Here is a 25,247-nt window from a genome sequence, read left to right as displayed (position 1 = left end):
CTCAATTTCAATTTAATTATATATATATTGCTATCAATAAATTATAAATAAAAAATTGACCAATTGAGTTTTCATGTATAATTGTTGATGAAGTATAGTTTTTTTTTTTTTACAATATAAAATATAGTTTTAAAATCATGAAACTATGATAAGATTACAATAACAAAATGTAAATTAATTTTAGAATCCCTTACCTTCCTCTTTGAACTAAACATATATGTAGTCCAAATCTATTCTCTACTCTCCCTTCCTCTTCAACTCTCCCCTCCACTGGATTATTATTATTATTATTATTATTATTATTATTATTATTATTATTATTATTATTATTATTATTATTATTATAGATTTTGAAACATTTAATTTATTTTTTTTGTTTTACGGATGAAAACTCACAAAAATAATAACATTTATATATTAATATACATTAAAAATAATTATAAATTTATATGTAAATAATTCCCTCACTACTCAAAAGTTATAGCTTTGTCATTGCATGTAAAGGAATGAGAACCAAAATAAAAGAACAAAAGAAAGAATTTTCTTAACCGAATCAAGAGCATTAAAATATCAAAGGGATTATTAGACGTTTAAGTGACCCATATTATTAGCACTCATCAACTGGCTATATATATATATATGAGGCCATAATTATAAAAGAAACAAATCAAATGAAAAAAACAAAGAAAAATGTAAATAAAACTAAGAAAATCTATAATAATAAATAAATCAAACCCTAGTCCATCCTACCTAACAAACAAACAAACGCATTATCGCAAGACTTTTATATAAATAAATACATTGTCGTAAGACATGTATGAATTATGATTCTTAAATTCACATTTAATAGACGAATAATTAAGAAGATCAATAGATTCAAAATTTATTCATGTATTTTGTTTGTGTTGCTCTCATGATGATTGATATGCAAGTAGTTGGTCGGTGGTGTTTAAGGTGATTGACATGCATAACTCAAACACAATTTTTTACCTCTTTACTACTTTTAAGGAGAAGAAAATAAGTAGGGCCAAATAGACTCGTATATGTTTTACATAACTTTTGATTGAATTTCAGATTACAAGAAGCTATTTTTCTTGAAACTTTGAGGGCTAAAGTTATATTCTAAGTTTAAATGCAACTTTCAAAGTATTAGTAGCATAATACGCAAAATAATTTTCAGAAAACACAAATATAAATATGGTTTTGGAAAAAAAAAATAGTAAAAAACAATTTTCTTTTATTTGACAAAAAACAAAATTAAAATTATTCAAACAAAATAGCAAAAATTAATATCGATCATATGAAGGAATTGAAATTAAACTAGGTACATACCCGTGCGCGCCTTGTGACAAAGAAGAATCTGACTCTGCACTTCTCCAAGGGACAAAAATTCAAAGAGGAACATGCCCCTCTTTTATCTCTTGGAAGAATATTTATTTCACAGTCCCCATCATATTAAATTTGAAGTTTAAAGTTTAGACACTTAACAAAGTTTCTAAGTTGATGTATTTTGTTGTCTAATTTTTTAAAATTAATTTGTTGTAACGATAAAGAACTAAAAAATAGTAGTAAAAAAATGATAAAGAAGATTCAATTGGTCCCCTTAAGCATGTGGTTAGGGGTTTGATTACTCGTTCATGCGTATGGAGAAATTTCGGCTGGGAAGGGAGAACACACCTTGTGTGCCCCACAAATTTCCCGGCGAAGATTAGTCATCGCTAATGCCAGTGGAAACTTCGTACCAATATCATGTAACCCAAAAAAATGATAAAGAAATATCTGATAAAAAAACACATTACATTGTGATGAATATCATAAATTAAAAACATAAATTTAATACAAACAAACAAGACTAAAGATCGGATAAATTAACTAATTTGCCTTTGTCGTTCTTGTGTACAATCATCCAAGCCGAGATTTCATCAAAGATCCTTGGATTGATCAAGCTTGAACATATGTCATTAACGGATCTTATCAACGTTGTGTCTAGCTCAGTCAGTCCCTTTGTAATAAACAGAGAGAAAATAGAGAACATGATTTTCATATCGCCATCTTTGTGAAGTTTCATGTTGGTGAACACAATGTTTCAAGCGTAAATGACTACATAGTTCGTCGCTGCTCAGTCATAGCGATCTCATCCATATTCATTGATGATGGTGATTCAGATTGTTATGCTAACAGGCAAGTGACTTTTTGGGGTCTAGAAGGATCGTTATGACTTATGAGTATCTGAGAGGCATCCACCCCAATTTTGTTTTACCCCAAGATAGAGTATTTTATGTACTTTTTTTTTTAATGTAATTTTGCTTCTTTTGTTTTTTTGTAACGAAATCCATAAATATTCTTATTGAAATTTAAAGTTGCAACGTAAATCCTATTTTATTTTCTTTGTTTATATGTATAGAGTCGTTCGCTACTTAAGTATCGAATGACAAAAAGTTCAATTTTTTCTCAGGGAATTTTTGGGGGCGTGAAATTTTAAAACTTTGTTGAATTTGAATATGTTTGCCATTCGCTACATATCTAGCAGATTGAGTTCGTTGTCTAAGTAGCTATTAGAGCTATTTTGGTAATTTAGCAGGGGGCGCGAGAAAATTTAGAGGATGCTAAAAGAAATTCTCCAAATTCTTATGAGGTGGTACTTCCGAATCTCACATCCATACCTAATTCCTCTGTTGCAAGGAGACCCTCCGAGGCCATGTGAGATGTAGGCCCTCATTGAGGAGCATGCTGAGAGGGGACGATTGATTATTGCGGACTTGCTTGTTGCTAACAGTCGGATTTAAAATATTCTGTCTTCGCGATCGAGGGACAAAGAATTAGCGAATGACTCACGTGCCATTGGAGGTTGTGACTAAATTGTATTCAATTGAAATTATGCTTTTCGTTACCGGAGGAGGAGGGGCGGTGGTGGCTGAGCAGCTATGCATTAGATTATGATATATTAATATTTTGGTGTTAAATGTAGGATGAATTTTTGATAATGTTATGATGATTTTATGTTAATACCATCTAATTTTATACATCATACTTTTGGACAATTTTATCTTAATACGAGTTTATTTTATTATACTAATAATTACACCATTAATACAAGTCAAAAGATAAACGTTTTGGGCCGTCATTCTATTCTTGTGCAGTTTGCTAGTTAAGTAGCAAACAATTTCCATGGTGTAATTATAATTGATGATTTCTCTCCCGACCCCCCTCATTTCTTTTATACCCCCTGAATTTCCGTTTTTACCCTTGGGGGGTACTGCGGTTTATAAAAACCGAAGTCTTTTGACATCTTGGAACATTTCGGTAACTGCGAACCGAACGTGTTGTTGACATCGTTCGGTAACTGAGAACCGAATGTAGGGTTGCTTCGGTGGATATTAACCGAAGGGTTGCTTCGATTGATATTAACCGAAGTTGTCTTACATATGAACAATTTCAGTAAGTTCGTTTTATTTTGAAAAACAAACCACAAAACTCCTCTCTTCCTTTCTTCTACACATTTGCGGCCAACATCAACATCCAACTTCAAATCACATTTCATCAAGTAAGTTTCTTTCCTTTATTTGTCATTCTATGCATTCCTCATCACCATGACATTTCAAATTCATTTTTTGTTCTTCCCTATAAAAATTCCAAAATTTCAATATCTGATTATTGAGTTAAATTGTTGATTATGTTGTTTGAATCGTTGATTATTGGTTAGTTGTTAGATTGGTTACATACTAGCATGAATGAATGTTGCTAATTGAGTTAAATGTGAATATGAAGCTAATTGAGTTATAGTGTACTCTAAGTGTTTGTCAAAATGTACGAGTGAATATGAATGCATGTTTCCATTTGAATTATGTTTCCATTGTTGCAAGAATCATGTGTTCGATTGAATTATAAGTATGAATTTATCATAGATTAATTGTTTGTATTGATTGTGAATTTATTTATCTATGTATAGATATGGAAGAAAATCTACCTAGGGGTAGGCATGGAAAGGCAATCAATGCACATGCTTCCGCTCGTAGAGAGCTTGCTGCAAATCATCCGTCCAAACGAGGTCGTCGCAAAGGACCAACTCCGGGGCAAGGTACACATGATGCCGAGGCGGGTGGGTCGCATACACGTGGACGGACACGTCTAGGACAATCATTGGTGGTGCAAGATGAATTTGATGCCGACCAATTTTTAAATGCGTGTTTTGATTATGATGATCTTGGATCACCACAAGTCTCACCACAAGTCTCACCGCAACACTCACCGCAAGATGAACCGCAAGACCCACCGCAACAACCACCTCGACAACAACGGCGCAAACCAGTACGCCGACCACCACCAAAGTGTTCACGTAATGATGATGAAGTAGGTTTTGGAGGAGGACCGACGGATTTGTCCTTGTTAACAGAGTACGATAAGCATATGGCTCTTCCGATATGGTATGCAGACCCAAATGACAAAGAGGTAAACAAATTTAAAATACGACGATTATTTTATTAAAAATATTGTGATTACGTTAGCTCGATAATTTTTTGTGTTATTGGAATTTTTCAGATTTTAGCGGTAAATTTACGTTGCATCGCCAGCGGAAAAAAAGTTATTAATATACAAAAACCGTCCCGCCGCACGGACAGGTGGTTTTGGGATGTAGTTGAAGCATCGGGTTTGGAGCCGCTTACCCGGACTAATTTTAGCGTGCTTGACTACGGGCTCCTCTGGGCATTTGTTGAAAGATGGCATTCGGAGACGAGTTCATTCCACATTCCATTGGGTGAGCTGGCCATCACATTGGACGATGTCCAATGTCTACTGCATATTCCGATCGAGGGAAAGTTTTTGAACCATGGCAAAATGTCGAGGGATGAAGCGGCTGACATGGTTAATTCATTTCTAGGAGTTGATCGCGATGTTGTTATGGGTCATTTTGCCAAAATGAACGGGCTCCATCTGAAGCATTCTGACGTGGAGGATATTTATAGTGTTAACCATAGATTAGCTGATAAGGCTGTTGCTGACGGTAAGTCGGCGCATGAGATTAAGTTGTATAGGGACAGGTCCATACGGGCTTTCTTGCTATTTTTGGTCTGTTGTACCATATTTAGCAACAAAAGCAGTTACTACGTGGACGTAGTATACCTGCAGTATTTTCAGGATTTGTCGGCTGTCCGTGAATGGAATTGGGGTGCTGCTGCTCTGGTTCATTTGCAACATTATCTGGATGATGCGTGTTTGGTGACAGTGAATCAGATGGCTGGGTACATGTCTTTGCTTCAGGTAACATAAACGTGCGCTTACGAAAATTATTCAACATGTATGATATGTAATGTCTGTCAATATAATGAAACTTGTTTGTCATGCTTTCAGGGCTGGATAATTTCTCATTTTCCGGGACTTAGTGTGTGGGCGCAGGATCCTATCTATTCTGAGAGCATGCCTCGAAATGCAAAGTTTGTTCCCGGAGCTGGACATAGGGAACCAAGTAGCTATAGAAACAGTTTGGATAATATTCAGACGTACGACTGCGTATTCAGTCCATATGATGATCACCGACACGTCCGCCCTTTGATAAATTCATGCTGGTTTTCTGGATGGTTGAGATGTGGTAATTTGAAAGCAAAGCACTTGCCTGAACGCGTGCTTAGACAATTTAAACATGTCCAAGGCATTCCAAGAAAACCGGATTTGTCTGCGACTACGGGGATGAGCCTATGTGAGATTGATCGTGTTTTTATGGAGGAGTTGGATTTGAGGATGATTGCTGAAGAGATGAGGGGTCAGGCTGTGGTTAGCGCATGGGACCATGAACCTGGATACATGACATGGTTTTACAAAGTGTCGCATCCAGTTATGCGACCTGTACAAGCTCCGGCGTCACCACCAAGGCCACCTAACTTAGAGGTGTTGATAGAGGCCGCGGAAGCAAGGAATGACCCTAACATGCTTCAGGTATGCCGTGGTGTTAGGGATGAGGTGGAGAGGTCACTTGGCGAAGGTGAGGCGGTGGAAGGAACTCCTGTTCATGGTACTTTGCGGAGGATTTTGAATTTGCTTAACCCTGTTTTGACGTGTCGGCGACTTAAGCGGGGTAGAGGGAGACGGTACAACACTCGAGAGTAGGCTTAGCTAATATTGTAACTCAGTTGTTTAATGTAATTTTATTATTTGAATTTGTCGAATTTGGATGTAGTTTGATTCAAACAATTTGTTGTATTTGACTACGTTTAATTACCCGTTACCTTTTTTAAATTTCCGTTAAATTGATGTGTCTAATACTCAGCTATGTTATGATGTTACATAAACGTGCAAGACCCAAAACGACCTAATTCCACATTTCGGTAGATTTCTGCCGAATAGATCGTATTTCAGTGAACCAAACAAAATTTCGGTATCCACGTACCGATATCTGGGTAAATTTCGGTACCTAGTAACCGAAATAACTTTCGGTATATTTCTGCCGAATATGTCCTATCCAGTGAACCAATGAAAATTCCGGGGACTATTTACCGAAATCTGGGTGAGATTCGGTACACAACTGCCGAAAACGCTATAGTTCGGTTCTCATGTACCGAAATTAACTAATATATTAGGAAAAACTTTAAACGTTCACCATTTGCGCGAAAACGGTTTGTAACAGAGGCTAGGGCGATTTTGGAGGTTTCAATCGCAAATTTAAGGTTTCACCAGTAGAACGACAATTTCTCTCTTCTAAACATTCAATTTCTCTCTGATAATCACCAAACTCATCTCTACAAGTAAGTTTTCAAACTCAACTCTCTCATTTTCTTGTTTTTTTTTTTTTTTTTTTTTTTAATTTTGATTTGTTAATGCTCGTGATTATTGTTTTGATTCCACTAAATTTGGGGTTGTATTTTAATTTAGGGTATATGATTGGACTTGTATAGGGTAATTTATTTTAGGGCATATGAATTGGATTTGTATTCTTGTTTATGTGCACCAAGTGTTTGACAAAATGCTTGTATGAGTAGTGTTTGACAAAATGCTTGTATGAGTATTGATTTATGTATAAAAATTGTTTGAATGAGTAACCGATGAGTATTGATTTCGTAGATACTTATGGTGACTGTTTTCTTGTAGGAATCATGACGGACGACAAAGTTGGCCGAACAAGACGTGGCGGTGCAAGCAAAGCACATAGCTCTGCACGTAGACAGGCTGCGGTCAATGTAGATAAAATTCCAAGTCGAGCTAAAGGGAAAGCAGTTTCAACCACGACGGATGAGCCTCGACCGGAGGATGCAGAATCGCAAGAGGAGAATGAAGACGTGGAAGAAAATTTTTCTGAAGAAGGGGAAGAGGAAGGGGAGGAAGAAGTGGATGAGGAAGCGGAGGAAGCGGACGAGGAAGCGGATGAAGAGGGGGATGATGATGGGGAAGAAGAAGTTGACGAGGAAGCGGACGAGGAAGCGGATGAAGAGGGGGAGGAGGAAGGGGTAGAAGAAGTGGATGACGAAACGGAAGAGGAAATGGAGGAGGAAGAGGAGTCTGAACAACCACCACCAGAACCTAAAAAACCACGGAAAAAGGTTACGCGAGTAACACAAGGAAGGAACCCACCACGAGTAAAACCACCACCAGTTACATGTTATGATGGTGGTCCGTCTGACTTGTCTTTGTTGCCGGGATTTGGAAAACATGTTGCTGTCCCGTTGTGGAAAGGAGAGGTAAGTTACAATTCAGATAACACTATTTATTTTCGATGTCGATTGTTATGAAGTGTAATGAAGTGTAATGTTTTGCAGCTCCAATCCCGGTATTTGAGGGTAATGAACAACGGGAAAAAAATCAATAAATTCAAGATATGTCCGAAAGAGTACTCGTGGTTTTGGAATGTCGTTAATGCGTCCGGACTCGAAACCTTGCGGCGGACAAGTTACAATCACACCGATTGGGGGCTGTTGACAGCATTTGCAGAGCGATGGCATCCCGAGACCGGTACTTTCCATCTTCCTATTGGTGAGATGACTATAACCTTGGACGACGTGTCCTCATTGCTTCATATTCCGATTACCGGAAAAATGCTCGACCACAACGGAACGTCATGTACAAAGGAAGATGGTGAAGAGATGTGCGTAGAGTATCTGAACTTCCCTATCAATAAGTGCAAGAAGGAGTTTAAAAAAATGAAAGGAGCACATATAGGGTTTAAGACGTTGAAGGATTTGTATATCGATAATTTGAAGGATGCCTTGAAAGCTGAAAGGTTAAAGAAGCCTGCTGAAGATGTTGAATTCCTCAGGGAATGCACCATTAGATGCTATCTGCTATACTTGATCGGTGCAACCATTTTCACCAACAAAAGTATGCAGTACGTGGACGTCATTTTTCTTACCTACTTGCGAGACCTCAGTTTAGTTAACACATGGAATTGGGGTGCTTCTGGGCTGACATATCTGTACAACTACTTGGATGCTGCAAGCCGCCCGAGATGTGGAAATCATGGTGGTTATAATTGTCTATTTCAGGTATACATACAAACTCAAAATGCGTTTTGCCTTTTAACTGAATATCGGTTGTTATAATTAAATATTTTACTTACCCATATCATGTGTTTTCAATAGGCCTGGATTATGGCGCATTTCAAAACTTTTGGTGGACGTTTTGTTGATCCAAAATACATCCACGACAATCCCTATGCGGCAAGATTTTTGCCTTTAAAAGGACCAAAATTTCCAGGGGAGCATAGGTCCGCATTGGATACAATGCGCATGGATGAAGTGGTGTTTTGCCCATATGAGGAGCACCGGCAAACCATACCCTTTCAAGATATCAGTTGGTACACTGGTTGGATTATGTGTGGAAGTGCTATTATCAATCCACACTTGCCAGAGCGTGTCCTCCGACAATTCGGACATGTCCAGTCTATCCCTAGGCACCCTGATGTATCTGCAAAGGCTGGTATGAATCGGTTTACGATTGCTGATGCATTTGCTTCCTACTTGACTGCCAACTATGTGACAGAGGAGATGCGAGGACCAAAAGTTGTGCGTGCATTTGATACCGTACCCGGATACATTCCATGGTTATACCGTGTTTCTCATCCGAAGATATTGCCACCGGTTGAAGCGGATCCACCAACACATGCTAACCTTGAGGAGGACAACGTGAGCGGTGAATGCGACGTGTCTGAAGTGACTAAGAAGGTTCGAGCGGATTTGAGGAAAGCGCTCGATGGTCAACTCAATTTGGCCGATGCTTTGGTGGTTATTGAAAAAGCCTACACTGATTTGGACCCTGTAGATGCATATTTGGTGCGACGGAAGAGGAAAAGAGACTCGGGTGAAGGAACAAAGAAGAGGAAGAAGAAGAAGAAGACAACAACGGAAGATGCCGGAACAAGCAGCTTGTAGTTTTTTATTTTTTGTTTTCGCTATGTTTTATTATTTGTTTTAACCTACCGTGTACAATGGAACAATTTGTCCGTATAATTTCGTTTTGCCTGGGATGTATGAACATGGATTTATATTGAATGCGGTTTCCATTTTAATTTGTTTTTTAATTGGATTTGTATTGGAATGTATGAATTTCATTTGAAATACGATTATATCCGAACAGGTGATTTCGCGTGGATATGATCCCACGGATGATACATAGTTTAAAGTCATTCGTTGGGAAAAGATATATTTCGGTAAAACTCTGCCGAAACAAACTAAAACAGTGAGCCAGAGAAAAGTTCGGTAGGATATTACCGAAATCTGGGTAATATTCGGGTTTCAGTTACCGAAATTACGAGTTCGGTAAAGTTTTGCCGAAATTACCTATTTCCAGTGAGCGAGTCAAAATTCCGGTACCTAAATACCGAAATCTGGGAAAAATTTGGTATGCTTTTACCGAAATAAAATTTGGTATTCAATCTCACCGAAATCTTTGAAATTACACCGACTAGTATTAATTATAACTTCAAGAAAATGAAACACACTTAGGCAAACTAAAAATCACAACAAAGATGAAAAGGAAAACACACTTAGGCAAATTAAAAAACAAAACGATAACAACACGGTCGCATCACTTAGTTTGCCTATTTGGGTCTTCCGGCCCAACAAGACAAGCAAGGATGGCTTCAACTGATCTTGTCAGTGTCGCATCTAGCTCGATAGGCCCCGTGGAGGAGTACTGCTCGAAGATTGAAAACATAGTTTCAACATCATCATTGTTTTCAACAGCCATACGAGTGAAAGCAACGCGTCCGTCAGAACCAATTGATGGCTTTCGATACAGGAGATTTGATACCGTTCTATTGTCGTTCGGGTTGTTGACGGTGCGATTCAGTTGGTACAGCTGCTGTTTCAGACCTTCGAACGTTTCACCGTCATTGATTCGAAACAAATGCGGTTTTCCATCGCCGAAGTAAACTGCCGCAAGAGTAGATCTCATTCGTTGTGTGAGTGAGACATCCATTTTCCCGTTATTTTTTTTCTGTCGAGTGTTGAATTCAACAAAACACGTGAATTTAAAGATGGGTTTGGTGCACATTATGGCGGTAGGTGAGCGTTAATGAGGTGGATTGGTAGTTAGCGGAGTTAGGTGGGCTTAAATGCGGTAGGTGGGTGTTGATTCGTTTGGCGAGCGTTTAGAAAATTTAGATGGAGCATAAAAAACGTGCAACATAAAAGCATTCATTAATTAAAAGGTCAACATCAACATAACTGAAAAATCAGCGATAACGTAAACGAAAATGCAACGACAACATAACTGAGAATTCAACAACATGAGTAACCAAATTTCAGTTTGTAACTACTAAGGTAGCATACAAACGTGGATACTTCGGATCAACTTCTACCCCATTGAACATGTCGTTCACATCGTCATCATTTTTCAACTCCTTCCACTCGTATTTTCGCGGTTGCTCATCATATCCACCGACATTATCACTGGCCAGATCGATTGTCGATTCGTAATACGCAATTTTTTCTATTTTGATTTGTCTGCCGTATTTGAAGCGATACATGACTTCGATCTGGCGTTTAAGAGCTTGAATAGTCGTCAAATTGTTCGACAGGTCAACGCAGAACAACTCGTCGTTACCGCGAAACTTAACTGAAAATGCATGAGATGTCGCCCTATTGTTATTAACAGACCGATTTGAAGCACTCATGTTGCGAAATTGTTCAAACGTGTTTTTCACAACTATACACATACCGCGGTTTTATACTACATTCAATCTAATTACGGCCACATAATTTCGTCGGTGTAATTTTAACCACAACTAAATGTCGGTGTAATCTTGACCACAAAAAAAAAATAAAAATAAAAATAAAAATTGTCGGTCCAATCTCAACCACAAAAAGTGTCGGTGTAATCTCAAATATAAATTATTTGACGGGTTCGTATCGATTAAGTTATTTATATGATTTTTAACAAGTTTTTAGGCATATGCTTACATCTTTTCTACCCCCCAGTTTTCTTTTATACCCCCAGTAAACAGTTGAAAATTTAAACACATTTCGGTTCGCATTCCCCGAAGTTTATGTGTTCGGTTAATATTCACCGAAGGTTACTGTCATACCCCCTTATTTCGGTACCAATGTACCGAAAATTTCAGTGGTTCACTGGAATTTGTACGATTCGGCAGATGTTTACCGAAATGTTAGTTCGGTAACTATTTGCCGGAATGACAACATACTTCGGTACCAATCTACCGAAAATTTCGTTTGTTCACTGGAAATAGGCTGGTTCGGCAGATATTTACCGAAATCTGGGTAACTTCCGGTACCTAGTTACCGAAATATATTTTCATGACAACCAATGATATTGTAACTCACGACCTTCCATGGAATGACATCCACGCGAAATCCATTGTTAATGCTGTTCATCCAGACACATTTATATTGGAAAAATTATTCATACAATTACACAACATCAAAATTACTTCAACCAATATCATTATATTGACACAAACAATTACACAACACCAAATCACTTCAATATATTTCATTACAAAATGGATGTCATTACATCTCGATTCATATCATTACAAAATGGATGTTCTTTACATCAAAATATATAACAACGTAAAATACATTAAAATAGGCCAAATGATCAGTCAATCACCAATGGAGTTTCTCTACTGCCTGCACCAACTAGTTGGATGGGGACAACGTTCTCGGTGCTCATCATCTCCTCGAACCTATGTTGCGCAGCTATGAATGAATCTTCCCAACCCAAACTTTGTTTAGCACAATATTGCTTCCACGACTTGTTTGATTTGGGTATCGGACACCCAACTTTAAGCTTTACCAAAACATAGTGATCCGGTAACGCGCCAAGGCAAATAACCCTTGAAGACGGGTTTGGTGACGGAATGGAACGCAATGGGAAAAAAGTTTCACAAGGCCCGTTTTGAAGTATGGAGAGCTGAACAACTACTCTATCCAATATGGTGGCCACGATATGTCCCATATCCGGCAACGTGAACCATTTATCCATCGGTGCAACACTATTCCTAATACTAGTACGTTGCCTCGTCCTCGGGGGTGGGAGTAGTGCATCATAGATATATTGGTAACGCTCCTCGCAACCAAATATAGCAACATACATATCCTTATTCAATCGCAACTCCCTGCTCATGTTGCACCGTATCAGTTCAAAATCATCTTCGTTGCCTCTCTGAGCCAATGCAACGGCACGGTAACCACAATAGCCGTCGCCGTCCACGTTGATGATATCTTCAATGAAGGGATGCATGAATTTTGGCATGTGGTTAATTCCAAAAATTTGAGATGATGATGTTAGTGGCAATGGGTTGGACACAGTGAGCGGAGCTTCAGACACCGTAGGCATAGGGTTTGATGCGGTAGGTTGTGATGATGATGGCCTTGAGTGGGACGGAATTGACGGAGACGGCTTTGATGATTGCGACGCTTGTGTCTCTGTGAAATATTCTTCAACATGCTCCCATCGAGACTTATCTCTGCTGGTGGATCTTGTTCCACGGACCACCTTTTTCTTTTTAGCCCCTTTTGATTTTACATTTGTGGTCGGAGGCTCCACATCGGTGGTTGTAGGATACGCAATCTTGCGGAGTTGATCTCGGATCTCATTTTTCATGCTTACATCAGCTGTCCTCAATCGTTCCTAAAACAAAAAAAAAAAAAATATGCCATTAAAAATTAAAAACCAACGCATAATGATCGTAAAATCGTAAAATAAGTGTATTATGCCTTTAATAAACACGCACCTGAATTGCTTGCCACTCTGCCGTGCACGCATAATCGTCCTCGACGTCGCCACCAACTTCTTCATCTTGGAAACAAATTATCTTCCAATGTTTGTAAACCTCATCGAGTCTAATAGGCCTATTGTGGTGCAGTTTCTTGGCAATCAAACACGCACATGGCAGCCCGTAATTAGTCCTCATCAGACAACCACACTTCATGCTATCCATACCAGTAAACTCGACTCTTTTTGATTCAGTGTGGATGTATCTCATTGCACGTCTAGAGACTTTAAACATCAAAGTCGAGTAAAGTGTTTTCTTCCGGTATGTGTGTCCATACACAGACATGTTCTGGCCAAATTCAGTTTGCACTTGGGTGAATTGATTGCCTAACATTCTGTGAATCGATTCCCAACCCTTCACCAAATCACCGAGACCGTCGGTCAAGTAACTTTTCAAAACACCGTGTGCGCTTTCGGCTCTATTTGTCGTATGGTTGCCCATGTGCATATACTTGTCCACCCATGCACTCACGAGCTTCTCTTTGTCAGTGTCCAAAATTGTCTCTTCAACGTACCGAACAAATTTTGGCCACCTCTCACATAACTTCCTAAAAGCCATAACATTTTCAGTATACTCAGCCTCAGTAGACGAATCTAACACATCCTCGAACGCCAAACAGACTCTTTCCCTCATGTCCGCCGCCTTGACCTTTTCCCCATCCCTCACCTTGACCAGCTCGGCTGCCTTGGTCCTCACATTCTTCTTAACATGGAACCGACAAACCAACGCCGCCGCTTCTGGAAACACAGCCGGAATAGCATTCATCAAAGCTAAATCTCGATCCGTCAAGATAACCTTCGGCAAATTTGTCTCACGCCTTAACAAACAACGTAGTTGTTGCAGAGCCCATATAAAGTTGTCTTCCTTTTCGTTACTGAGCCAGGCAAAAGCAACGTTGAATGTCTTCTCGGTCGAAGTGTATCCGACTATCTCAAACAGCGGCATTTTGTACTTGCTGGTTTTGTATGTGGAGTCCATCATCAGCACAGTATGAAAAGAGTTCAATAAAGTTATGGACCTCGGATGTGCAAAGAATATATCTTGAAGATGTTCTACTCCATCTTCAACAACCGTCCGATACTTGTAGTAGTACTTGTTATCATCAAGCTTCTTACATAAGTGTTGCATCTCAGTCATGGACGCCCTCATTTTAACTCTGTACCTATGACGAGCGTTGTACACTTGCTTTGCAGAGGTCTTGTTTTCCGGATCTCTCTCCTTTAATGTGGACAATATGTTTTTTGGAGCGACCGCATTCCTTGTCATCTCGTCCATAAATTCCTTCTCTTGCGGTTTCAAACGCCCCGCCACGAGATGCCCTTTAAGCCCTTTGTCCAACTCGTGGTTATGCATACCGTTGACAACAGTCAAACGCCATAGTTTTGTTGCCTTGTTGTAATACCCACGGAGTCGGAAAGGACATTCGCATTTTCTTGTTCCGGAGGTATCGGATTTCAACTTCTTCTTGGCTGGAACATACTTCCCACTACGTTCACACTCTAACACCAATTGAGCCTTTCTCTTCTCGCCCGAATCGGATCGCCTAACTATAATTGCGAACCTTAAACTTTGCGACACGCTTCGAGCCCATTTGATCAACTCATCTCTGTCGTTCTCTTCCCTATCAGTCGCAAAATGAGACGACGTGTCAATTTCTATCGGCTGCGGCACATTAGGAGGACTTCTTGGTTGACCAGATGGAACAATGGCCGTTGCAAAAAGGCCAAGCACAACAGGTCGCCTAACTTCGACAACTTCGTTAATTTCGCCTTCCGTAACTACAGCATACGCAAATGAAAAAACAATCAATCAACCACACATAATATTTACAATCCTATTACAACACTAATTAAACACATAGGACACACTATGAAGTCAATATGAAGCCAAAATAAAGCCAAGTCAATATGAAGTACAGTTTATAAGTCAATATGAAGTCAAGTCAAGCCAAGCCTAAGCCTAACGCAGAGGATCAACATTTCGGTTCGTATAAACCGAAGGTCACATAACTTGACTTCGGTTTATATTACCCGAAGGGTTACTGTCAGAACACCTGCGAAAACAGAGCCTATGAACGCAAGAAAAAACGAATTTAAATCGGTGGTTACCTGAGTTTTGTGCTTTGGTGCGTCTTGAATCCATTAGATGATGCTTCAATCTTGATTTCAAGCCTCAAATGCGTCAAAAATCGATCTTCTTTCCGTAAGCTTTTTAAATTCTCGTTTTGTGAATAATAAGAAGTGACAGCAGAGTATTTATATACAGAAACACTTCGGTTAACGTTCACCGAAGTCTTTCAGCGATCGGGTTATATTAACCGAAGTCCTACTCCTGCGGTTTCTAAAAACCGAAGTCGTTTGGCAAAAATTTTTTATACCGCAAGGGGCAAAATGGAATTTTCGGGGGGTATAAAAGAATTGGGGGGGGTCGGGAGAGAAAACATCATTATAATTAGCTTATATATGGGATGGAGGTAGTAGTAAATAAAATGTAAACATTTATTTACCTTATAAGATTACTAGCAGATAGAAGGTGAATTTGATTAAATGCAGTCATTAATGGGTACAGTCAACCCAGAACAATCAAGATCAGACGGTTCAAATCTTTAGATAGTTTTTTATTCTTATTAAATATATTAAATTCTGATGTTAAAATCTAGATTATTTAATCTCAATCGAAACTCGAAAGGTTATAGATTGCTGACTGCACGACTGACTGCACTCAATCCATATTCGATTGAAGGTCATGGTAGTGCTAGTGCCTGTTTGACCACTGTTCTATATTGTATATGTATGTTATCGTACAAGAACATAATTATGTGATAGGGAGAAGAATGCTTATGTATTTATAGCTTAACTTGAGGTACACAAATCCTAATTTTTAAAATTTTCCAATAACCAAATAATAATTTGACTTTCTCAACACTCTGTTTTGAAAATCTCAGTAAGAAATGAGAAAAATCAGAGCAAGAAAGAACATAGTACATTTTTTTGAGGAAACAAAGAACATTCATTTTCTTCTAAACTTCTTCGACGATTTTCTGTCTTTCAGGCCAAAGTATTTGTCAATATCCTCATCATCTCCCGAATCTCCTTCACCCCTCCGTTTCTTCTTCCCTCCACTTTCCTTCATTTTCTACACAATAAAAAATACAAATAGTTAAATATTTAGAAACTAATTGAATTGAAGCACATAAGAATTGACTATTTTCATATTCTTCATGTTGATAACCAGTAGTTGAAAAGTTATATGGCTTGAATGGTGGTAGGAGACAACCCTCGCGCAATGAGCTACTTTTAGAGTTGAATTAAGCTCAAACCCAAATTCTAAGACGATATTAGAGTTCATCCTAAATTCATTGGACCATCTGATATCGGCCCACCCGTGTGAAGCCCAAGATGTCTAATCTTGAGTGAAATGTTGTCAATTTTCTGCCACAGTGGGCGTTAAAGCCTTTTGGCACGGGAGATAGCAGCCATAGGCGGCAACACCTTTTATATCGGCCATGTTTTTGCCATAGGTTGCAACACCATGTTTATATGGCAGAATTTTTGGCATGGCCTCTATCTGCCATTGGACAGTAATATGGCCTAAGTAATGGTTATAAGTGATGGGCCTCCCTCGATTTATAAGTTAGTTTTGTGGTTGAGTTAGGTCCAACTCAAATTCTAAAACTCCATAATTTACTAAACCCAATAATATAATCATAACCAAGTTGAGACCATCTCCATTTCTAAAAAGAAATAGAAGCCTTCATTTGGAGAATGAAAAATATAGTGCATAATGTATTAAACTTTTTTTTTTTTATTTTTTATTTTTATCATTTATACCTTTTTTTTAAAAATTAATATCTGTGTCATTCTCTCTCTAAATAAAAACCTCATACGGAGATGATTTTAACCCATCATAATCTATGCATCTTTTCTTAAATCCCTTTCTATCATTGTACTGCTAGTGGCTATTGGAAACATTACTAATACACAATGAAGATAAAACTCAACTGGGGAGGGAAAACAAAAGGGCACTGAATTTCAATTCCCACAAAACCCCCCAACATAATTAGTCTATGTAGAAACAGAAATGGATAGAAAGACTAAAGTAGCCTAAAACATAGCTAAGCTCAATGTAACTTTTTACCGTTGCAGCTAATCTTTTGGCCTCACTAACACGCTCTTCTAAAAGCAAAACTTCCTCTTCTTGTGCAGGATACTCTGGTAGCTTCTTGCCTGAAAAACATTTGCATTTGTTATTTATTAAGAATAAGAATGTTTTGATCATTAAGTAGTCACAGCAGAGAGAGACAGAGATTTTGCTCCACACCTATAAGCTTCTCTATCTGAATGTACCACTCTAGCTCATATTGGTTTACAAGGGAAATGGCAACCCCGGAACGCCCTGCCCGAGCAGTCCTTCCCACACGATGTATATAATCCTGCAGTTCACAAGGTCACGAATCCAATGAATACAAAAATTCTCTTTCCATGATTTTTGGTTTTCTTTTAATTAAGATGTATCATTCAGTTACTAACAAATTCCTATCATCACATTAAGCCAACTGTTAACTTTTGATTAATTATTACTGCAATGAAACGGGTAAAAAAATAGTATTACATAGCACATCTTACTTTGGAGTTTGTGGGAATGTCATAGTTAATCACCATATCTACTGCTGGAATATCCAGTCCCCTACTAGCTACGTCGGTACAAAGGAGAATATTGCAATCCCCAGATTTGAACTTATTCAAGGCTCCAAGTCGCTTTGGCTGTCAAAAGAAAGACATAATATAAATTAGAGATATTTTGATGGCATTGGCACACCTACAAACAAACACAAATAATGGGGGGAGATGACAGAGAATAACTCCATCTACAACAGCATTCCCTCCAATAACAAGGAAAAAAAATTCAGAACAAATTACCATTATAATGAAGGATATCTAGTACAATTACCTGACTCATATGACCGTTAATTGGGATGGCTTTCAAACCGAGATTCCTAAGAATCAAAGCAAGAAGCCGAGTTGCATCACATGTCCGGGTGAACACCATTGATGTACTTCCAGCCATTTCAGTGAGAATGTATACGAGGTAGCAATCCTAGGAAAGAAATAATTGATGAAACAATCATCAAAGGCATTAATAAATAGATACTAGTTGTGATTCATGAAACCCAAATTGAATGAAATTTTGTAAGTTTCACTCTAAGTAGGCAATTTGTAAAAAATGTTCAATATAAACATGTCGCTTATCACCCAAGTGCTCTCTCTTCTGCATCTGACAACCATAATCATAATCTTATTTGGTGTTAGAATAAATACAATACTTCTACTTTGCTAATTCTATGGTATTTGTCCTGTGATACTTGACAATATGTCTCCAGTTTAAAACGATGGAAAGCAGCAGATAATTTCCAAAAGGAAATAATGCCACCTTATTAGATTCCTACTTCGATAGCATTTGGCACACCGAAAATGGAACTAGATAGCCTAAACCAAAGGGTACTATTTAAGTCCTGTTCTGATCTACTTTTAATATATACACCAAATATCAAATAAAACTCATTTGCTATGCCCTCGTATGAACCAGGGCACTGATACAGGTTTTAAAAAAACATAAATGTAAGTGGCTTGACATTTCAAACAATTTTTCCCTCAACACGAGTAGACAGTAGTATGAAATAGCCTTTCTAAAACCTATTAGTAAGAAATTCATCGAAAAATTGATAGCCCAAATAACTGAATTCCAACATTTTTTTAAAAGGGAGAACAAATACCTTACGTTTTGCTGGCAAGAAGCGATACTGTTGCTTCAGTGTATCCACGGTAGAATACTTGGTTGATGCTTCAATCTAAATTGAATATAAAATTGTGAAAATAACTGTGTAAATATACAAGTAAACCACATTTCCTTCCCAAGGAAGATTATTAAATTACATTGTCTAAATTTAATAATTACATTTCCCTACCATAAGAGATAATATGTTACACTATAGTCCCATTTAATGTAAATGAACGACTTAATGGTGGTACTGGTGAGTAAACCACCAAAGGACACTTTTCTATGAAATCTTCAATGTCCTAGAGAGCTCACTTTGAACGTTCTATTATTGATTTTAAGGCAGACAAAATGAATTTTAGAAAACCCTAATTTTGGAGTTTGACCCAAAACCTTCATTTTATTTTCCACCGGTCTACATCACCAAAGTCAATAATTGAGGTGCAAAGCTGCAATTTCCATTTACAATAAAATCTGGAACAAAAATTGTCCCTAAGAAGGCAATAAAATCTACTATACTGCAAAAGATATTAATCTTTCAATGGAGAGGAGTATAATTATGGTTTTACCTTCACAGGATTCCTTAAACAAACCCTTTGGAGCTTCTCGACCTGAAATAGCAAGAGTGCAACTTCTATTAAAACAGAAACATTAAAAATGAATAAATTACACAATCAACCATCTGTAGCAGGTAAGCAATGCATAAATTCAATATCATTTGCACCATAAGATCCTTAATGGAGCAATTGTGTGTTATTATAACAAAATATAAGAGCTTTGATCTAAAATAATGTGAGTAATTACTTTTTAAATCAATTCAAGAGTTTAAAAATATATAAACCAACAACTAGAATTTATGTTCATTAGAGTTTGAATAATGTGTTAAATTTATGCTAAACTAGAATTTAAACTTACAAATAAACTACTATATGGCTACACAAAAGCTGTTACTTTTATAATGTTAAATGCAAAAAAGGTTTTCTCGAATAGCATATATCTAATGATCTTGGTAAGTGTAAAGCAAAAAAGGCTTTATTTAAATATTAAGATATGATGTCTGGCTAATGTCAATGGAAAAAAGGGATAATGGCAAATACTAACATGTGCCCGAAGGGAACATGATAAACAAGTTAATATAGAATTTTTTTTTTCAAAAGTTGTGCAATCAACTTTTTAAAAGTCAAATTGTTGTATTTTTTTCAATGTAATAATTCTATTTTGGGGTTCCATAACATGTGCTCTTAAGGCACACGTTAGCAAGACCCAAATAAATAATATATTCACAGAAGTTAATAAACCTACATATTTACCTTCTTCGTCATCGTAGCAGAAAAAAGGAAAGTCCTCCGCTCACGAGGGATCATTCCTAAAATCTCATTAAGTGATTCCTCAAAATCCTCATTCAACAGCCTGTCTGCCTCATCTAAGACCTGCCCAAAAGGAAGAGAAATCAAACAAATCCAACTACACATAGGAATATACTTGAAGAATAGTAAATCTGGCAATATGCTCTCATTTCACAGAAAAATAAAATCTAATTGGTTAAGGAAAATCAGGCTCATGATAAATTTCTAGGTTTGCATGCAAAAGCATTTATAAATTATCACATTAATAAATCAGAGAGAAAAATAAGTAAGAATAAAGCATTTTAGTGGACAGTCACATGAATACCGAAACCCCCTTATGATGCGGAAATTAAGGTAATTGTCAATAAACGTATAAAAACATTATATTTGGTTCACACTACACATGTATTCACTACTTAACCTTTGGATATAAAAAATAATACTCATGCTTAAATCAAAATAATGAAGAATCATACCAAGTATTTTAGTTTACTGAGAGAAAATCCTTTGGTGTTTTTTAGGTGATCCAAGACACGTCCAGGAGTCCCAACCTTCAAAAGCAAGAAATCAATATAAATAAATGATAAACAAAATACAGGACTGATGAAGTTGGCAGACTAAAAGAAGTACTGAATCAACATACAATCGCAATAATCAATTTATTACATGCAGTGGTAACACTTACAATAATATGAGGATGCTTTGCTATCTTGATGGATTGTTGTACCATGTCAATCCCTCCAACAAGCTATAGAAAAAGGAAAAGATACCAATCAGATAAATTGTTTAGTATGCATGTAAATAACCACCATATGATAAGACCAAGAGTAAACAATACAAACTTAAGCTATATAGCAAACAAGAAGAAAAAAAAAGTTTAAGCACAGTGTATTATGGTAGAAAATATATTAGAACTCACCACAGCACTCTTGACACCAATTCCAGAACCTAAAGCTTCAAACTGTTCAGAAATTTGAATAGCAAGCTCCCTAGATTTAAAAAAAGTTTCAAGCAGAAGAAATTTACTACATTAAAAATCAGTGAGACTGAGAATCTGAATTATATTATATGAGTATTAAATCCATGATCAGTTACCAACATATCTAACCTTGTGGGAGACAACACACAAGCAAAGAAATGGTTTGGGCGTGGTGCTTGTAAGAGTGCATGCAATATAGGAAGAGCAAAAGCTCCAGTCTTACCAGAACCCGTTTGGGCAAGTCCAATTACATCTTTTCCTGGGAAACATAATATATAAAGACGCAATTTAATAAAGTTTAACTTTAACCAGAACTGAAGAAGTAAATACGGGGATGAAATTTTGTGGTTGAAATAGAATACTATTGAAAACAATAATGCAATAACTTTGAAAATATAAAAACCATAATATTGATATGTAAATTGTAAAGTTTTAGGTTCAAAATCGGATTGCATTGGGATAACAAGGATTATCATTTTACAATGTTGCTTCCCGTCCAATTCTATTCTATTTTACAAAAAAAAAAAAAACGGTATATTTGAAGCATAGATCACATCCAAACCTTGTAGTGCAAGGGGAATTGCTTCTATTTGAATCTTTAGCGGAGTCTTCCAGCCCAAATTGTCACAAGCTTCCACCAATTCCTCAGGTAAGCCCAGATCCTTAAATGATTTCATTTCATTATTTTCTTCCTCCATACTCAGTTTCTAACCTACAAATACATTTCAATATCAGATTCAAAATGACTTAGCATGTGTTTGGTTCTGCGTTTTTTTTACTCAAACGCGAGTCTGGATGTCGAAACGCGATTTGAACAGATTCCTTGATGTTTGGGTGGTTGCAGAATCGATTCTCTAAAACGCAGTTTGGTTGAGCGTTTATAATCTCCAAACGCACGTTTCTTTCTCCAGACGTGAGTTTTTACTTTTCATATGATGTTTGGCCAAACCTAAACGTGAGTCTGTATATCGTACGTCAAGTGCCGAACGTGCTTTTGACTGAAGCCACAAATCCAAGCTTCTGCATTAGATCAAACGCGAGTACAATCTTTAACTTTCCAGTGACATGTTTACTTACCAAAATACCCATAACTTCTTCAATTTCTCAGATTTGTAGATGAAACAAAGAGAAGAGGGAAAAAAACATAATAAATTAAACTTAAACTTAACAAACATTAGTGCAGCAGCAACACTTAGTATATAAACTTACCAGATTTACAGATAAACATCTCTCAGATTTACACTGAGTGCAGCAGCGGTGCTTCTCAGTTGCACGGCGGCTACAACTAATTTACAGCACTCTCTCGTTCTCTAGTTATAGAAGATGGAATTGGGCTCTAAAAGCAACAAATCGGAACTTTCACCTTCAGTAAAATCGATTTTTGAGATTTAAATGATGTGGGGCATGTATAATTTTTCTTAATCTTCCTCTGGTACCCTCAACCCCTAGACTTATTTTTCAATTCCTGAGTGCTGCGATGACGGTGGTTTTGGGGCTACCATTGCTTAGGTTGAAGAAGACAGATTTTTGGGCTCGTTACTTTTGCCTCTGGCCCATTTAAGTTGGGTTTTTTTATTTTTTTTATTGTTTGTTGATAGTTGTGTATTTTTTAATGAAAATACTAGTCTTTTAATAACTTAAAATAATCAAGTTGTTTGTACCCAAAAAAAAAAATAATAATAATCAAGTTGTTCTATATTTTAGGTTTTTTTTTTTTAAAAATGTTCTATTTCTTTATACAATATTTTATTGAAATATATAGTTTTTTTTAAGGATGAAATATATAGTTTTTTTTTTTTTAGAATGAGCTGGAGATCGAACCCAGAACATATGACATACTACCTAAATCTCTTACCACTAGACCAAACCTAGTGGCTTTGAAATATATAGTTTTAAATACAAGTAAAACCTATTTTCTAAAAAAAAATACAATTAAAACATATTTTGGTACAACTAAAACCTATTTTGGTAATTGTACACCCAAAAGCAATTTTAATTCAAACTATCCAAACAACATGAATTGATGAAAATCACTTTTCCGTGAATGTATCCAAACATAACCCAATTTAATTAAACTCACTTTTAACCAAAATCAATTCTGTCAAACTCAATTCTACCAAACTCAATTCTCCTCAGTGCATAACCAAACACACACTTATAGGTAGTAAAATGTCAAAACCATCAAAATCAATTAAACAAAGGACTAATACATATCAACCTATAGTTTAAAACAATCAAAATATCAAATATGTTTGTCAGACAGTGCGACGACACTTTCTAATAAGTTTATAATATATTACAGCAAGCTTAAAAAATGCTTGACATTCCATGTATCTAAATCGATGTTATGAAACTACCTGACATCGACTCGGTTATGGCACTAGGTCAATGGATCACAAGTCGAACTAGTGAACCACAAGTTGAACCATATGACCCGGTCTCTCTCTCTCTCTCTCTCTCTCTCTCTCTCTCTATCTCACATAAAAAATTTCAAAAAAAAAAAAACATAACATGTATGTTTCATACTTCTAAAAATCCATACCACGTCTTCAAAAATCTCAAGAAAAAATAACAACACAATTTTACAATGCAATAAGATACAATCAGAAAACAGAATAAATCACCTTTATATTCTTTCTTTTTTGGTACAAGCCCCCTGGCCCTGGTTCCCAGGGGAAGGGGATCCCGGTAATCCAGAGTTCGACCGCGAGGTAAGTAAAGTTGGCTCGTAGACCACAATGTAAACACTTAAGACTTTAAATAAGAAGTACCACTAAAGTAATGAAGGTATAAACCAAGGTTGTTAAACTAAGATTCTAAGTAAGCTCATTTTGCTTGAATATGTTTGTCCCCCACACACACACACAATCTCTTATATAATACCATCAAAACAAAGTAATTCAAAATTTCAACTTCATAATACGTCTCTGGAGCTAGAAGGTTCTGTTCGTTGGCGTGTCTTGCCGAAAATATTGGGGGAGCTGCGGCAAGTACTAACTAAAATATTATTATTAAAATTTATAAAAGTCATATATAATTAGTTTTTCGGTTAAACTGTTGCTTTTGACATGTCAATGTTGAAGCTATATAATTTTCATTTTTGTCGGAAGCTATCTTCTTATAAAACGCATAAATTTTTCTCATGTTTAACCATTGTATCACTCCAAAAAAAAAAAATGCACAAATTAATTACTAATAACATAAAGCACTTAAAGTTTAAGCAACATTGAGAAAAGAAATGCACAAACAAATTACTCTGTGCTATAATTTGAAAAGTAAATTAAAACTAAAAATCAATTAAAACCAGAAGAAGAAACAATTGAAAGCAGAAAAGTAAATGGCGGTAAGTGACAAGTTATGTGCGCAGAGAATAATATGGAACAGACCTGAACAGAAAATTGAGACAGACAGAGGGAGAAGCACCACCACGCCGGAGACAGACGGTGAGAGCGAGAATGATGCGAGAGAGGCAGGGAATGCGTCGTGAGAGAGAGTGAGAGGGTTTAACCCTATAATTTTGGGGTATTTAAGTAATATCCTACAATTATTTCCAAAGTCTCTTTTAAGTTATTTTCGTCGGAAAGAAAAAGAAAAGAAAAACCATTTTTTCTTTCAAGTAGTGGCTGAGGGTTAGAAATGTTTAATTTTTAAGGAGAATAAATAGAGTATTGGATTTTGTCCCAAATTTAATGGCTTAAAGTCAATTTTAACAAAACAAATATGAAGATTTTGTGAGAGTGTATTAATTTTGTGGAACTCTGAAAGATTTTTTTAAATGATTCTTTAGTATTAGGATTTTTTTTTTTTTTTTACTATCAGATTCTAAACACAAAATTTAATAGAATTCTAATACAAATCATAGGATTTCAAAATACTTTATGAATTTAAAAATTTTGGAAGATTCAATAAATTATAAGCAAAAAGA

At 36.6% G+C, this 25,247-nt stretch overlaps 3 protein-coding genes across 5 annotated transcripts; all 3 read right to left on the bottom strand.

Moving 5' to 3' along the window:
* Nucleotides 1-10,008: 10,008 nt before the first annotated feature.
* Nucleotides 10,009-10,401, bottom strand: LOC123892361. The gene has a single exon (XM_045942149.1). It carries the CDS (start codon nucleotides 10,399-10,401, stop codon nucleotides 10,009-10,011), a length of 393 nt encoding a protein of 130 aa, XP_045798105.1.
* A 1,641-nt stretch (nucleotides 10,402-12,042) lies between these two features.
* LOC123892360 (PKS-NRPS hybrid synthetase cheA-like) lies at nucleotides 12,043-15,420 on the bottom strand. The gene is made up of 3 exons (XM_045942148.1): nucleotides 15,331-15,420; nucleotides 13,181-15,000; nucleotides 12,043-13,077 (listed from the first exon to the last, which is right to left on the bottom strand). The coding sequence occupies exons 1-3, from the start codon at nucleotides 15,362-15,364 to the stop codon at nucleotides 12,043-12,045; spliced, it is 2,889 nt and encodes a 962-aa protein (XP_045798104.1). The 5' UTR covers nucleotides 15,365-15,420.
* Nucleotides 15,421-16,036: 616 nt separating this feature from the next.
* LOC123889494 (DEAD-box ATP-dependent RNA helicase 10) lies at nucleotides 16,037-24,935 on the bottom strand. Of its 3 annotated transcripts, XM_045938845.1 has the most exons (15): nucleotides 24,709-24,931; nucleotides 22,272-22,342; nucleotides 21,885-22,034; nucleotides 21,452-21,581; nucleotides 21,263-21,332; nucleotides 21,029-21,091; nucleotides 20,820-20,894; nucleotides 20,308-20,427; nucleotides 19,567-19,608; nucleotides 18,996-19,070; nucleotides 18,173-18,319; nucleotides 17,848-17,985; nucleotides 17,543-17,654; nucleotides 17,360-17,448; nucleotides 16,037-16,357 (listed from the first exon to the last, which is right to left on the bottom strand). In XM_045938845.1, exons 3-15 carry the CDS (start codon nucleotides 22,018-22,020, stop codon nucleotides 16,232-16,234), a joined length of 1,323 nt encoding a protein of 440 aa, XP_045794801.1. In that variant the 5' UTR covers nucleotides 22,021-22,034; nucleotides 22,272-22,342; nucleotides 24,709-24,931; the 3' UTR covers nucleotides 16,037-16,231. The 3 variants fall into 3 exon arrangements, with proteins under 3 accessions (XP_045794801.1, XP_045794800.1, XP_045794802.1); XM_045938844.1 differs by lacking the exon at nucleotides 22,272-22,342 and having other exon boundaries at nucleotides 24,709-24,935; XM_045938846.1 differs by lacking the exons at nucleotides 22,272-22,342; nucleotides 24,709-24,931 and adding an exon at nucleotides 22,532-22,862.
* Between the last annotated feature and the right edge of the window lie 312 nt (nucleotides 24,936-25,247).

The sequence above is a fragment of the Trifolium pratense genome, linkage group LG6, assembly GCF_020283565.1.
Source record: "Trifolium pratense cultivar HEN17-A07 linkage group LG6, ARS_RC_1.1, whole genome shotgun sequence".
Taxonomy (NCBI): Eukaryota; Viridiplantae; Streptophyta; class Magnoliopsida; order Fabales; family Fabaceae; genus Trifolium; species Trifolium pratense.
This window is presented reverse-complemented; position numbering and strand designations above follow the sequence as displayed.

What these genes read in the sequence shown, in the direction of transcription:
- LOC123892360 (XM_045942148.1), bottom strand. Translation starts at nt 15,364, where the DNA reads ATGGATTCAAGACGCACCAAAGCACAAAACTCAG. An exon ending in CACCAAAGCACAAAACTCAG is followed by an intron (nt 15,001 to 15,330) that starts GTAACCACCGAT and finishes CGTATGCTGTAG; the next exon opens with TTACGGAAGGCGAAATTAAC. An exon ending in CAGAGTGGCAAGCAATTCAG is followed by an intron (nt 13,078 to 13,180) that starts GTGCGTGTTTAT and finishes TTTTTGTTTTAG; the next exon opens with GAACGATTGAGGACAGCTGA.
- LOC123892361 (XM_045942149.1), bottom strand. Translation starts at nt 10,401, where the DNA reads ATGGATGTCTCACTCACACAACGAATGAGATCTACTCTTGCGGCAGTT.
- LOC123889494 (XM_045938844.1), bottom strand. Translation starts at nt 22,020, where the DNA reads ATGGAGGAAGAAAATAATGAAATGAAATCATTTAAGGATCTGGGCTTA. An exon ending in TTAACGGTCATATGAGTCAG is followed by an intron (nt 17,986 to 18,172) that starts GTAATTGTACTA and finishes TTCTTTTGACAG; the next exon opens with CCAAAGCGACTTGGAGCCTT. An exon ending in CCAAAAGATTAGCTGCAACG is followed by an intron (nt 16,358 to 17,359) that starts GTAAAAAGTTAC and finishes TTTATTGTGTAG; the next exon opens with AAAATGAAGGAAAGTGGAGG.